Source organism: Myotis yumanensis, unplaced genomic scaffold, assembly GCF_028538775.1.
Source record: "Myotis yumanensis isolate MYYU_CA2020_CCGP unplaced genomic scaffold, mMyoYum1.0.hap1 SCAF_16, whole genome shotgun sequence".
Classification (NCBI taxonomy): Eukaryota; Metazoa; Chordata; class Mammalia; order Chiroptera; family Vespertilionidae; genus Myotis; species Myotis yumanensis.
Window position 1 is genome coordinate 45,490,499 of NW_027223767.1, and position 16,158 is coordinate 45,506,656.

At 39.5% G+C, this 16,158-nt stretch overlaps 1 protein-coding gene and 1 long non-coding RNA gene across 3 annotated transcripts in view; one reads left to right on the top strand and one right to left on the bottom strand.

The window, feature by feature from the left end:
* The first annotated feature begins 3 nt into the window (after positions 1-3).
* LOC138994825 (uncharacterized) overlaps positions 4-16,158 on the top strand; it is a 52,906-nt gene continuing 36,751 nt past the window's right edge. The window contains exons 1-3 of the long non-coding RNA XR_011468481.1: positions 4-113; positions 11,031-11,125; positions 12,838-12,939. This is a non-coding gene — a long non-coding RNA (uncharacterized lncRNA). The remainder of the gene's footprint in view (positions 114-11,030; positions 11,126-12,837; positions 12,940-16,158) is intronic.
* On the bottom strand, positions 2,951-12,275 carry KRT222 (keratin 222). 2 transcript variants are annotated; one of them, XM_070395016.1, is made up of 6 exons: positions 12,141-12,275; positions 8,913-9,041; positions 7,885-8,105; positions 5,746-5,819; positions 5,430-5,565; positions 2,951-5,007 (listed from the first exon to the last, which is right to left on the bottom strand). In XM_070395016.1, the coding sequence occupies exons 1-6, from the start codon at positions 12,234-12,236 to the stop codon at positions 4,779-4,781; spliced, it is 885 nt and encodes a 294-aa protein (XP_070251117.1). In that variant the 5' UTR covers positions 12,237-12,275; the 3' UTR covers positions 2,951-4,778. The 2 variants fall into 2 exon arrangements, with proteins under 2 accessions (XP_070251117.1, XP_070251118.1); XM_070395017.1 differs by having other exon boundaries at positions 12,059-12,233.

Below are 16,158 nucleotides of genomic sequence, written 5' to 3' on the forward strand. Positions count from 1 at the left end.
ACTTTCCACACGCGCCTCGATGCCTCTGCGGGCGCCGCCGACCGTCTTTGGAAAAAGGGAAACCTCCTCGCGAGGACGCCCGAGGCTTCGGGGAGTCACGGATTTTTTTTCAGGTCCGATGTGTGCCGCCGAACTCGCCGAGTTCGGGTGCCGTTCCGGGCGGGCGCCGATTCGTCACGGCGGGAGGCGGAGGGGCGGCCCGCCCGAGAGGCCTGCGTCCCGCGGCCGTGAAGGGGGCGGCGGCGGCGGCGGCGGAGGGGGCGGGACGTGCGAGGCTGCGCCGAGGGCGGTGGGAGCCGCGGCCTCGACTCCACGCGCGGGGCCGGAAGACGCCGGGGGTCGCCGGGCAGGAGGCCCCGGAACCACTGCGGCCGCGCGGGCCAGGCTCGGGTCGCGCCGGCTCGGCGACCCCCACCCCGCGTTACCCCCGCCGGGTGCTTCTCTCCTCTTGCCGAGGATGGAGGCGCGGCGTGTCCGTCCCCACGGGCGCCTCTCGGGCGAGCTTCCTGCCTTCGCGACATGGGCTTTTCCCGTTTTTCCGAGGTCGAATCTGGTGCGGTTGCCACCGGCTTCCGAGCCGAGGCCCAGCCATGTGGATGCCCTGGCCTCGGTGGGGCGCCCTTGCGGAGTGGAGGCGCCGCTGGTCTCGGCCTAACGGGGTCCGGGCTCGTTGGGCTCCCATCGACGGGAATGCCTGCCCCGCGCTTTCAGGTTAAACTCATCTGTCCTTTCGGATCCGGCTCACACATCTCTTTCGGATGCCCTCCTGGCCCCCCACCCCCCAATAATCCTTCCTCTCGCCGCCATGGCTCTTTGACATCTTGGTTGTCGTCTGTGCCTGACCCAAGGCACCCGAGCGCGTTTGTCACCTTGAATGCAGGGCGAGGGGCTTGCAAACAAAGCCCAGTCATCTCACCGGTCACCTGCACGTTGCCAGTGTCTGCCACGGCTCGGCCGGTGGTTAGCTGCTCAGGAAATGTGTGTGGAGGTGCGGCCCCAAGTTCGCTGACGGTGGTCTAGGGTCTAAGTGTGTGAGGGAAACTGGAAAAGGCTTGTAGTGATTTGCACATGTACCTTCTTTCAAAATGTTTATTTGTAACATGTCCATGAGTACTGGCAATCTGTGTGTACACGCTGGCCATACCTTGTAAACACAGAACGAAATTCTGCCTTTGGCACAAACTTTTTTTTTATGTTGATCATTTGAGTAACGTGTCTGCATATTATTTATTGATATTTGTTTTTTTTTAAATATTTTTTTTTGATTTTTAGGAAGGGAGAGGGAGAGAGAAAAATCCAATGTGAGAGCAGAGAGGTAGCCTCCTTCACCCCCCACAATGGGGATCAGCTCGCACCCCCAGGGTGTGCCCTGACCGGAAATGAACAGGCAACCTTTCCGTGTACTGGATGACACCCAACCCACTGAGCCACACCAGTGAGGGCTATGCATATTATTTAATTACAGTATAATTTTGGCTCATGTACCATAATGATTCCATTTGACACTTTTAAATAATTTATGCATTTTTGACTCTGGGGAACATTTTTGTACTTTAAAAACTATTATGGTAGAGCACTGGTTAATTTGGCTTAGTGGATAGAGTGTCTCTCTCTCTCTCTCCCCCTCCTTTCCACTCTCTAAAAACCAATGGAAAAATATCCATGGGTGAGCAGTCCAAATTGAGTAACTCATTGGGAAAAAATAACTCTCCTGGAAGCAAACAAAGAATTTAAAAAATGCTCATTACCTGTTGTGTTTTAAATTATTACTTAATTAGAGGCTCAGTGCAAGAAATTCATGCATGGGTAGGGTTCCTAGGCCTGGCTGGCGATCAGGGCCAGTCGGGGCTTTCCGGCTGCCGGCTGGGGCCTCCCTTCGTTCTGTGCCGCCCCCTGGTAGTCAGCGCACATCATAGCGAGCAGTCGTCTTCAGGTCAAACGCCCACAGGGATAATTTGCATATTAGGCTCATATATATATCATTGTCACCAATAATTGTTCTCAGAAATTCTCTCCCAATGACAAGTTCATCCAAATATTTGAGTAGGACTTTGTCAAATATTTTCACATATATGTTATTTCAAGCAACTGTGAGGTGGGCATTGTTCCCAAGTAACACCTTTCCCTTTGTTTTCAAGAGTGAAAATTGAGGCTGGGAAATGTAAGTAATTCCTTCCTGGTTACATGGATAATTAGTGACAGTGCCAGGGCAGGGACGCTACAATTGTTAGTAATTGGAATTACTCTGTATTTTTTGTATTTTGTTCTAGAAGCATACATTTTATTTATGCCAAAATAATGGAAGAATATTAAATTCTTTTATCTACAAAATGAGGATAACATTATACATCTTGTAGGATCATTGTAAGGATTAGTGATTATGTACAAGCACACTGAGTGCAGTGTGAGGAGCAGAGTAAGCATTTTGTAAATTCTGGCTAATTTATACTTGTGGGATTATGGGATTATTTCGTGTTTTTTTTTTTTAATTAGAATATACCATTCTTACTTTTCCTTTTGTTAAAAAACTATAGCCTGGCTGGCATAGCTCAGTGGTTGAGCGTTGACCTATGAACCAGGAGGTCACGGTTAGATTCCCAGTCAGGGTATATGCCCGGATTGCAGGCTCAATCCCCAGTGTGGGGCGTGCAGGGGGCAGCCGATCAATGATTCTCTCTTATCATTGATGTTGCTATCTCTCTCTCTCTCTCCCTCCCTCTCTCTCTCTCTCTCTCTCTCTCCCCCTTCCTCTCTGAAATCAATAAAAAATATAAATATATTTAAAAAAACTATATAAGAAATTCTCTCTCCGCCATGGTTACAGTTCGTCATTCCCCAAGTGAACTAACCATATTAGAACAATTAAACTCAACACACTGTCTCAAACTCAAACACAATGCAGATTTGGAGTTCATGTTTCAGTTTTATAATTTTTATTATAGTGGTATCATTTACTTTGGTAAATTCATATCCCAATTTAAAATGCCCCAGAGCAAATAAAACTTTGTTATAAATTCAAATGCTGTATTTTGAAATATACGTTACACACAATAGCTGCATAGTGGAATTACTATTACAGGCAGTTACATTTATGATGCCCACTATTAAGCTTTACACTGCATATCAATTACACTAGATAAATTCCATTACGATTACTGTTGCTTAGTACAGTAACTTTAGTACAATAGCTTATATGACTGAGTTTTCAAAGCTTTATGAAGTTAGTAGCTTTTAACATTAAATTAAACACTTTTACATATAGGATGTATTTTAGGTTAGATGCTTATGCAAGAATAAGCACTTAACATGCTGTTGTATCCTTGACAACAAAATTATTCCTTTCACTAAATAGAATAAGCAAGACTTAAAGAAATCTGAAGTAATTGAAAGAAAAATTTAGCTATATCCCTGTATTATGTTAAAGATTACTTAACATAGCTTTCTTCTGGTTAAAATATACCTTTTTGTTGTTGAAATAAAGGAGAGAGAGGAAGAGAGAGAGACATACACAGAGAGAGAGGGAGAGACAGAGAGAGAGAGAGGTTTCGGTTGAAAAAGCTGTACTAAAATGCTAACAGATATAGCCCTTGGATAATTCTTTAGTTGGGATAACAGTATGGTGAGTGATACTCAACATATTTTCTGTTTAGAAAAAAATTAATAGCCTATAAATTTCTAATGTTTAAAACAGGTTTTTTTTTAAATTTAAGGTCTTAAAAGAAATATACTTGTATTAAACAAATTAGGTTGTTTAAAAACCTCTGCAACACTACTTACTCATAAATATATTTTCTATCCATATTTATTACACTTGGAACAATTTAAAAACATAAATCCTGCAAATACTCATAGCTTTGATAACAATACTATTGTCTTAATTCACATAAATGATTGCAGGAAATACTTATAAGACTTTATATAATATTTTACCTAATGCTCACACCAAATACTCCAATTAATCACATTTAACTTTACAGATGGAAAAATTGGGATAGGGAGAGGTTGGATAACTGTTCTAGAAACTGTAGTAATCAGCTTTTCATATTTTGTGCAACTGGCCTCTTTTTTTGTTGTTGTTGATAAAGGACAATTTTTAAAGTTCTTTGAATAAAGTAACTCTTCTGGAAATCACATGACTACAAAACACTTTCAGATGAAGGTTAATTTTATTTAATCAAATTAGAATTGGGCTATGTTCTATACTTTGCTCAAAACTGCTCATGGAAAGTAACTGTTATTTTTCTAAGTGTGCAAATGATTGTCTCAAAAGGAACATTTTTGGTTAAGGGAATAGGGAGTCCTCTTTAAAAGTTGTATAATTGTTTTCTTTTTCAATTAGAAAAATCTTTGTAGATATAACCAGTCATAGAAGAGTGATGAATTACTCAGTGTGATTCTTAACATAGTACAACCATATTTAGATAAACCATTCCCTTTTCCTTAGAGTATTCAGGCATTAAGTCACAGATTTTACTAAGCTGCTAATGCTTACCATCTCTGATAAAATTTCAAGGGAACAAAAACGATTATTTGGAGGATAAATAAAATAGAAATCATACTGATTTTCTGATTTTATTTGCACTTCCCTTTCCAAAAAATATATCCATAGTTAAATGCAGAAAAATTTTGCCCCTTGCCATCCCCCCGCCCACGAACAGAATCACACATCAATCATAACATTCATACTTCAACTTACATTTGGGACAGAAGGTAGTCAGCATCGCCACCTTGGTCCATCCTAATGTCATTTTCAAGTCAAGTCAAATACTGTCTTTGGGTTAATGAGCTGCTGATGGAGGTTTGATAGAGGGAATACTGCATGATCTCCTCATGATGAGCCTGACTTCTATATCTGGTAGATTATCCTGTTTAGTCTGTAAACACCCTTCATCAGTGGCTGCTAAATGAAGGTCAAAGCGAAGAGAAACAGATTTCTTCCTTAACCGAGGGTTATCTTTAAAGAAGGAACCTTCCCATTCTTTAATAACTTCATCCACTTTCTCGGTCCTGAAATGATAAAATAAACCTTTCTATATGAAGAAGTACGGATGTATTAAGAAATATGTAATATATATTCCATATGAAAAAGAAATCAAGAAGTTTGAATAATTTATAATTTACATTTTAAGTTTTACAATGTACATCATGATATTTAAAATTTATATACTTTAAAAAATCATATAACTATAATTTCAAGGGATTCTATAGAACTCTCATGTGTTGCTATATTTTTTTAAAAAATGGTGAATTGAGTGAGCATTCCTTTATCTGAGTATTCGTTTATATATACTTACTCATGTCAGATTAAAAATCACAGCAAATTAAAATTATGTTTGGAAACATTCAAACAAAGATTACTGAGATTATTTGATTGAAGTTAATTTCTTTACACATTTATTTTATTTCTTAGTCAGAATTACTTTACTTACTGAATAGTGCCATGAGCTTCAGTGCTCTCCTTCACCATATTTCCATTTAATATTGCCTGTTTGGTCACTGTTTCCACCTTTTCATTCTCACACTTTTGTGGGACTTTTGTTGAAAAAGAGATTTCATTTATAATGGCTGTGAAAAATTTTATTTATGAAATATTAAATTACAATGTTGAAGTATTAATCACAGTCAATTCACATGTTAAAATTTATGTAAACATTGCTTATTTTTGCTACGTTAGAGTGCTCTATTTATAATCCCTACTAATGGCACTTTGCTTTCCCAGTTAAATTACTAATATCAGAAACTCACCTGAAGGTAAAACAAAACCAACTCTAGTTGTAGGTTTTTTTTCTTTTTTTCCTCCTTGGATACAACCATAATATCTGAAATTGGAAAGAATTATATTGTAGGAGCAACAAAATATTAGCAGGTAATGGAAACAAATGCTCACTAATCAGAGAATGGATAACTGTAGTATATTCATACAATGGAAATACTATTTAGCAGTGAAAATAAATGAACTCAGGGTACACTGGATCCTTATGGATGAATCTCCCAAGTATAACATTGAGTGAAAAAAAGAGTAAGTTTATAAAGGTTAAAATAATATGCAAAACAATTTCATATTTTGTTTAGGGATACATACATACATATTCGTATAATTAGCATCAAATTTGGGAGCCAGGTTAGATTGAGGGAGGAGGATGAGATTTGGGGGAAGTGCTTTAGGTGTGGGGATGGGGAGTGGAACAGACTTCAACAACATTGTATATGTCTCACTGAGCTGGGGGACGTGCGTACACGGGAGTTCGTTACATCTTTCTTGATACTTTCTTGTATATATTAAATACAGCATAATAAAAATTGTATTACAGGAATATTAAAGACCAAGTTGCCAATATTTTGAAGGATTAGGAATTAAATAAAATTCACAACCTTTAATTTTATTTAATAATAAATTGTATGTATATTTACATAATACTATTTTAAGCACTTTACAAACATTAATTTGTTTAATCTTCACAGCAATGCTATGAGGTAGGTAATAACGTTCCCATTTTAGAGATGAGAAAACTGATGCACAGAGAGGTTTAGTAACCTGCCTGGCTTCACTGTGCTAGTAAGTGGTATATTTGAATTTAATTTATGGTTTTCAAAGTTTTAGTAAGTGTCAAGACATTATAGGTCAAAGCAGTTTCATCTAGTTTTATAGAAGACTCAGAATTCTGAAGCAAGCAAGAATAAAGGTTTATTTTTAAAGAAGAAGTGGTACTTATACTCAACCATTAAAGTAAAAAAGAATGAAATCTTGCCATCTGCAACATGGATGGATCTAGAGGGTGTTGTGCTGAGTGAAGTAAGTCAGACAGAGAAAGACAAATGCCATATGATTTCTTATATATGGAATCTAAAAAGCAAAACAAATGATCACACAGACCGGAAACAGATAATAGATTCAGAGAACATTTTGATAGATGCCCATGGGAGGGGATTGGAGGCATGGGATGAAGAAGTACAAATTGGTAGTTCTAGAATAGTCTTGGGGATGTAAAGCACAGTATAGGAAATATAGTCAGTAGTATTGTAATTACTATGCATGATGTCAGATGGTTACTAGATTTATTAGATGATTTAAAAAATTATATACATGTCTAATCACTGGGTTGTATGTCTGAAACTAATATATTGTATGTTGACTGTACTTGAAAATTTTAAAAAGTATATTTAACCAGTTAACTGCCACACATCCAAAATGGAAACCATCCCCACATGCCATTGATATTTATGGCGTACAACGGGTTAAAAAAAGACTAGTTTTGTTCTTATGGGAACATGGAAAATTGGAGGTTGTGTTGTGTTCAAAGCCATATGACCCTATAAGTGATTGCAGATTCTGAAATTGTGTGAATCAATAAGAATTCCTCTTTGGTACCTTTTGTTATTGGGACATCTGGAAGTCTTCTAAATCATATACTCCAAACACCATTGCTTCCCATGGTTGTAATATTTTGGTGTTTGATGTGTGGTGGGAGTGGGCCTTAGTGTGTGTGGGGATGTGGTAGTAAGAGTTTTCCAAACTTTCTTTGTGGGTGGTCCGTATAAGGCAATGACTAATTCTAGAAGTTTTGTGTGGCAAGGAGAATGAGAAAGTTTAGAAAGGTCATTTTTGTATTGATTGGTAATTATTTACATTTACATGTTCTAGTCTTGCTTTGCTCCTTGTTGTAGCTTATGTCCTGGACATTGGTTATTTTGTCCATGATCTGTGGAGGCTGGAAATACTTCTCATATTCTTTGCAGTGCGTACTACTACTATTAATTGTAGAGACTCAGTGGTCCTGCCATGGGGGTGATTTCTTTAGATTCAATTTCTCTGATTACGTCAACAATGGCGTAAGTGGCTCTGCATTTCTGCCCACTTGTCATGAACCACATGGGATTAGGTACCTGATTTCTTCCTTTTCTAGGAGGCGGCGGTACGTGGCTATTTCTTGTTCTAGCCTCATCTTCGTGTTGAGAAGCATCTCATGCTCTTGGAGCTGCTTCTCGATGCCTTGCCTTACTTCCTGTAGCTCTTTTTCCAGTCCTTCAATCACAGCCTCCAGGTCTTGCAGCTGCATCTGGTAATGCTGCTCACTGGCCTGCAGGGAGTTTTCGAGGCCCCGTTCCTGTTTTAGATAGATCTTCATCAATGAGTCAGTGAAACACAGTGAGTTTCTGAATTCTTATTTGCAATGTCTTCATTCTATTGTGTTTTTTCTCTTTTTTCAAAAGGTTGTAACAATACAACATTACTTAGATGAGAGGTAATGGTTTGGCTTAGTAGATTAAGCGGACTGAAGGGTCCTGGGTTCAATTCTGGTCAAGGGCACATGCCTAAGTTGTGGGAACGATCCCCAGTAGAGGGTGTGCAGGAGGCAGCCCATCAATGATTCTCTCTCATCATTGATGTTTCTCTCTCTCTCCTTCTCCCTCCCTCTCTGAAATCAATAAAAAAGAAAAAATTAAAGAAAGAATAACAATTCCGCAGTGTGATTAACGTATCATTCTTTTTTAAGTATTAAAAATATAGGCTATTAAATAACAAAGCCAAAGCAGACAGCATATAAAAAGCATTTTAGGAAAGTGTTTAAATATTTTCTTATTAGACATCTCAAAAGTATGGACTCTCCACTGTGGTGACTTTGGATAATGACAAGAGCTCTATTCCCCCACTCCAACAAGTAGAGAACCACAGGGCAATAAGCAAGGATCACTTAATTTGTATCGGGGCGAACTACACCTTGAGTGAAGGAGGGAAAGGGGTAGTTAAACTAGGACCTGGGGTAGAATTCAGTGGCCTTGATTTCTTGCTCACAGTGAGTTTGTCACTGTAAGGTAATGGGTTTATATCCCCCCCGTCCCCCTTCCCCTTCCCCCCCAATCATGTAGCATCTGGGGACTCCATGGGCCAGTTGCTCTGGAGACAGGCTCACCACAGCGTGGAGAGATTCAATTTCCACTTGCAGGTGGTGCCACTGGCGCCGGGCTTCCTTGAGTTCTGCTTGAGCTGCCCTTAAAGCCTCTTCATCTTTGTCCATTTTTTTGCTCAGATCTTCTTCCAGCTAGAAGAGAGCCAACAACAACAATAACAAGGAAACAAAGAGCACTCTTGAAAGTGAGGCACTTAAGAGCAATGGTAGAAAAATAGCATGGGAATCGAATCATTATTTTCTTTAAGTTGTTAGATTACAAATGTATGTTTTAGTGCTTCGTTACTAATCATTTAAATGTCTGAGCAAGTCCATTGCACTCTCAGCGTCAGTTTTCTCAGATGTAAAATGAACCTCAAAAGTCTCTTCCTACTATGGCAGTCTGTGAAATGCAGGAAAAAAATACACCTATTTTAACAAAAAGTAACAGTTCACAGGACCTGAGTTGAAGACCTCTGATTCTTAACTTTCCAGTATTTATGGCATTAATAAGGAAGAAGGATTGAAATTAGCTACTATTCCCCCCCCCCCCCCCCCCGTATTTTCTTGCTGGTTGCTTTATAAAAGCAGATAAACTGTTATATACCCTATATTAATCCATTATTGGACTGGGTACATAGACAGGGAGTAAATATTGCTGGAAAGTGTATTATGAATAATTTAGAGAATTAAGTTATCACAGGCATTAGAAACTCTAAAATAGATTTCGGTATTAAGCTAACCCACTATTGATTTATCTTTTTCAGTATGATCTTTTTAGAAGGCATGCTAATTTTGTTTATCTGAGGTAGAAGCAAAAAATGACTTCCTTCAAAATTGTTTTCTTAATGTCCTCATATTAAATAACAAATGGATTATTGTATGGTTAGCTTTAAATGTTCTTATACTGATGTTGAAATTCAATGAAAGTATCTTTTGACAGAATTCTGAACATTTGGCCCCACGAGCAGTAGGAGCAGTGTATGAAGTTGGTTGTAATATTTTGAAACAAAAGTTACAACCTTTTTATGTTTTTATAAAAATGCATTTTAAAATTTAAAAAATGTAATATGATGATACAACAGATGTTTTAAAGGAGGAAACACTGCAGTACATGAAAGTCTATAATGAAGTTTAGGGCAAAGTATTAGATAACATTTATATGTTTCTTTTGATTTGTTGTTCTCAGCATTGTTGGCAAAAGCAAGCAGCATCACATATCAGAGCAACTACAAAAGGAAGTGTTGAGAATTTAGGAGATAGGAGTACATGAAAACGATGGTATTCACTGGTCTTTTGCATTTTGGAATGGGCAGCGAAGCTTGGATAGTAGCTAGATTCTGAAGATGGCCTGCAATGAACCACCCGTCCCAAAATGGATGTCTTTGTGTGGTGGCCTTCCACATTGAATCTGGGCTGACCTATGTCTTGCTTTAGCCCGTAGAATGCGGCAGAAGTGTCAGTTTTAGGCCTAAGCCTTTAAGAAATCCTGACAACTTGCACTTCTGTGCTTTTGGACCAGCATGTAAGAAGTCTGCATGCTCTGTTGGAGGGATCCTATAGAGAGGCCAGATGGAGAGAGATCCCGAGGCTACATGGAGAGAGAGAAACATTTGTCTCTGCTGAGCCAGCCTTTCAAAAATCCCAAGGTGCCAGGCCCATGAATGAGCCACCTTGGATGACCCAGCCCAGTTGTGCCCCAAGATGATTGCAGTCCCAGCCAATGTCACGTCCAGCTGAAGTCACCCCCAGTGAACCTAGTCAAGCCACCGAATCGTGAGAGGGAATACAATGACTTCTTTACTCTAAGTTTTGGGGTAGTTGTTATATAGTAATAACTAACTGAAATAGCTCCCTATTGTGTAATAATTGTGTAAAAACAGGCTTTCTTGAATTTATTTCAGCTGACTCTGAATTCTTTGAAAACAATCCTCTAAGGTAGATAAGTTAAAAGGACTAGACAAAATGTACTATATGTAGTCTTGCTTTTGGCTTTAGCTGATGCATTTTAGCATTGTGACTTGTAAACTAAATAACTTGTATTTTTACTAATGCAAAAAAGTGTTTATTAGGTTTATAATTTTCAGAAATTGTCATTAAAAATTAATGGTCATTCCCCCTCCCCCCCTTTCTTTGTAAAAGGTGAATGAACTATTCCAACAGTTAAATATTCCAGTGACTCTGCTTAATCCAGGATACTGGTCATTCTCTATGAAGACTGACAGTGTTATCCAGAGGTAAAATTTATAATGTTACTAAAAATGAATTGCTAATGGAGTAAAGTCCCATGATTTCCCAGCAATACTTTCCCCCCTTTTTGTGATGTTCTTAAGTAAACTCCTTGCAGTATTTGGGTGCTCAGAATAGGACTTGAACTCAGATATGGTAAGTAAACTAAAAAAACAAAAAAAATCCCTGAATTTCTATATCTTTGTTTCTAAAATATTTGTTTGTACCTTTGTTTAAAGATTTGAGATCCTAATTAATTGCTGAAGGTGATTGTCACTTTAAAACAAAGTAAGTCTATAAAACTAGGATTTAACCCTTATTTAACTTGGCTCTCTCTTGTCTTTAAAACTTAAATATAGCATGCCTAAATATTGGAAATAAACATTCTCATCTTATAGCACAAAAGCAAAAATCTATAATGTAAGTGGAGAGTCTATCAATCGGTGGTGGTGGTGGGGGGGGGGGGTTGATTGTCCTGATTTATATCAGAATTGTTCTGAATGCCCTGTTCTTATGCCCAGATGATTTCTATTTATAACGATCTGGAATACAACTGAACTCATTAAAAATATTTTAGTTAGTTTTCCTCTATAAAGTGTGCAAGCTAATAAATCTTACTATAAAGCTTGCCATTTTTAAGATGTCATTTAAATTATCTCTATAAGTAACTCTGTATTATCTTTGAAGGATATTTGAAATGCTTCCTCCTTGGAAGATGTAAAAAGAGGTTCAAGTGCACCATTTTATTGTATGTTGACCCCATGGTTTATTAATGACCGTTACCTCATAATTTACATAAAAATTAAATGCATCAATCAACACTTATTTCATGGTCGCTTAACAGTATAATCATAGCATTTCCCCCGGTAGTCCCCGTCACATTGCAGTAAAACCTAAATTCCTTCCCCAGTATACGCTGCATTGAAAAGGAAATACTGTACCTCAGAGAGGCCGGGACAGGAATTGGATAGACATGGATTGTCTCCTTATCCTGGAGGGTGTCTGTCTGTATGAAATCATTACCTGGATCCTTGTTGAGAGCACGGTCTCTATCTGATTTCTGGTGAGGAGCTTTTCATAGTTTGCCCTGATCTCATTGAGTAGCTGGGACAGCTCCATTCTTTTCCCATCCTCCACCTTGGCTAACTGAACCTTATCGATAGGATGAGTCGCTGCTGCAGCAGCGCTGGTCTGTCTGCCTCCCAGCCCAGAGCCCCGTGGAGCCTTAAAGACACAGAGCTCCTTTTTCACAAGCCATGGAAATTCCTGTGTTTCTATTTAATGATGCAAATATTTGGTAAACCCTCTTCTCCTGTTGTTGGTATAATAGAAGTGCCAGACCCTCCATAAAGGAACAACAACAAAAATGAAAACATCCTCAGTATTTCTGGATTGGTTCTCTGTAAAACAGTACTTTTTTGGGGAAGGAAAAAAGAAAAGGTAATTTATCTCATGGGAATGAAATCGGGCATCATATAAGGACAATTATATTTTGTTTTCCCAAGATATTGCATGGAAATAAGTCTGGGCCCAAAACATGAGAGCTGAATTTTCTTTTACAGCTTTGCTCACCATTTGAATTCTCTAAACAAATGCTGTGGTAGGGCATTAGGATAGGGTGTAAGTCTTGGATATTCTGACAGCTATTGGAGAAAGCCACCATCAGATTCAGTTGACAGTTGTCATTCGCCGCAGGTCTGATTGATTGTATTTCTCTCAGATGCATACGGTGTGGCTCATGTCGGGCTGCTGGCTTGACAGCGGGTTTGATGTACTGGCGTGAATTCCTGAAGGCACATTACAGATGAAACCACAGCGAGAGGTAAGTGCTAACAGAGAACAAGAGCCGAGAGCTAACACTTGCCACGTTTTAACAAGGCTGAGAAAAGTACCACCAGATGGTCCCCAGACAGGGTGTATTCACCGAGGTCAGATTTATTGTGCGGTTGCTCCTTCAATAGTCAACGTAGAGTTAATGACAGCTCACGCTTGAAATATAACATTTGTGCAGCTCTTCGAACTTTAAAAAGCACCTTTCCATCTATCATTGCATCCAATGCTCATCTCCCTGTCATTTTGTACCAGTGAAGACGGAGGCAGGAGGGGTTAAAGTGTCTTGCCCGAAGTCACATGGTGATGTGATGGCACGGTTGGGACTGGGACTTTGATTGGTTGGTTGTGTTCCCTATATTGCTTCCTCTGTCTCTGCATTCTCCCTCTCCCTGCCTAAAGTTCTTGTTTAAGCTGGCCAGCTAGTTGCTAGTTGTGACTGAAATGTTTTTGCGACTAGATCTGTTATTATTGTTATTTGTAGAATGGCTTGGCTGAAATTGTATCCGGAGCATCGTTCAGGAAATAGTCCTCGGCTCTCGCACTCACAGGACCTTTGAATGTGCATGCATCATGCTCTCTCAATTTTTGAATTAACTCCCTGCTGGCCAGCCCAGTCTGTGCCGCCGGGCATTCCCACAGTCCCCTCCAAACAAAGCTGGTCATTTATAGCCCCTGCTCAGAGGAGGTTCCAGATCATTTCTGTACTCTGTTTAACCTGACCCACGCCTCCTTCACCCCCTCTCCCCCCAGCCAATCACAAGGATTGGTCTAGGGATGAACACCTGACTCAAGGACAGCCAGTCCATAGGCCGGGGACCTGTGATGTACCCAATACAAAAGCTGACTTGAGAGGGCCACTTATGATTATCTAGGCCAAACTGATCCTCTTCCTAGGTAACTGCAAAGGAGACATATAGAGAATCAGGCACTTGGTAATGCGAGGAGAAGGAAGGAAGTAAAGAATTATACTCTGGTTACTCTATGTAGTTCCTGCTAATCTCTGTCTAAAATACAGAGTGGAACTGGACTCCTCAGAGGGCTGACAGTTCCAGTATTTCTTATGCACCCTAAAGCAGTGTTTTCCGATAGAAATATAACGCAAGCCACAAAGGCAATCCCACATGTGACTTTAAACTATCTAGTAGCTGTATCAAGAGATAAAAACAGAAATAAGTGACGTCAATTTTAATGGATTTTACTTAACCTGATATATCCAAGATATAATTATTCAACATATAGTCCATATAAAACATTCATGAGATATTTTATATTCTTCCCTTTTGATCCTGTCATTGAAATCCAGTGTGCATTTTTATAGCCCATCTCAATTTGGACAAGCCACATTTAAAGTGTTCAATAGCCACTTGGCTAGTGGCTGCTGTGTGAACAGTGCAGCTCTAATGCTTTATCTGTCCTATATCTAAAGTTGTGATCAATTTTTATCCTAAAAAGCATACCAGATAGAACTGATGGCAACACAAGTTTATATGAAATGGATTTCTCTTCCAGGCAGATGCAACTCTGAATCTTTTGTCTTTGCATAGATATATCAACCAGTCCAGCTGATCTTTTATTTTGGGGATAATCCCGTAGAGCTTGGGTATTCTTTTATTTATTAAGTAATTTCTTTATCAGCTTAAGATACTGTGAGTTTCTTTTTAAGTCAATCATGCATTTCAATAGGCTTATAGTTGCATAATTGTACTTTTAAATATTGTTTTAAGTGATAGGCCTTTACTGGTTTGTCCCCTTTTTGTTATATTGTTGATTTTTCTACTCACAGGAGCATGCCTCTACATGGTATAGTTTCATGTATCAGCTAGGAATATAATTAGACACAGAGATTTGTGTTGGAACGTGTTGTCAGCATTTCTCAGCATGTTCGAGGTGCATGAGCAATGCTTACATGCATTTCCATATGGCCCACACATAACGTTTCATACAGAGCGATTAAGCAGAGTTTAGTACATATGCAGGCATGTTCTTGACAGATACCAAATTCATTCTTTGTGGCTTCAATTCAATTAAAAAGTATGGCTATTTCCCTGATCAAGGACTTTGCCTAGGGTTCTATTTTCTCTGGCATCTTCCCTAGTGCTTCCCCTTCTTACCTTGTTCTCTGCAGCCCAACACACACAGAGACTGTTTCATGCTTAAAAATGAATGTTACTAGAGGGCGAGGCCAGTTTAGGATCAAATGTATACAGTTTCGGTGTGTTACAATTCAGATTATGCCCCGGCTGGTGTTCTTAAGTGGTTAGAATGTCAGCCGGAGTACCCAAGGGTTTCGGGTTTGATTATCAGTGTCTCTCTCACATTGATGTCTCTCTCTCTCTCTCTCTCTCTCTTTCTCTCTCTCTCTCTCTCTCTCCCCCCCCAACCCCCCACTCTCCCCTCCTTGGGTGAAGATTAACAACAACCAACCAAACAACCAAACAAAAAAACAAATACAGCCTGGCCGGTGTTGCTCAGTGGTTAAGATCGACCCATGAACTAAGAGGTCTCCGGTTCGATTCGCAGTTAGGGCACATTCTCCAGTTGTGGGATGCAGCTGATTGATGTTTCTATCTCATTAATGTTTCTATCTCTCTATTCCTTTCTTCCTCTCTCTATAAAATCAATAAAAACATTTCAAAAACAACAACAAATATAGTTCAGGTTACATTGTTAGTTTTGCAGACTATAAGCACTAAACAAAACTATTCAGGAATTCAGCCCCCTTTTCCTCCGGGCCTCTTTTCATCTCGAGGTGACTTAATGAAGTGCCAACCTTTCATGTCACAGTTCTTAGCCTAAAACTGTGCATCCATCACTGGTCCCCCTTGAGCTACATATTTGGCTTTTCTAATCAGATCCCTGGAAGAGAGGTCTTTTGGGGTCCTAAGTACATCTCCCTCACCAACCCCCACCAATTTGACAGGTATTCCCTTAGCTTACTCTATCTTTAAAATCCTGATTGTTTCTAAACCTCCTTTTTCTCCCTGATGACATTGGCCCGACTGTCTTCTGCTGAGTGTATCTGCGGGAACATTGTAGCACACGTAGGAAGACATTATATGTTAGATTTGAATCCTTATCAGAGGTGGTGTGGTCATCACGTGGAGCGTTTTCTGCTAAAGAGAAGCAGTAAAGTGGAAGAGGCGGTGAGTAGAAAAATCGGAGGCTGACCGGTGATGGAGGAAGCAAAGTTCAGAAATTCCTCTGCGTG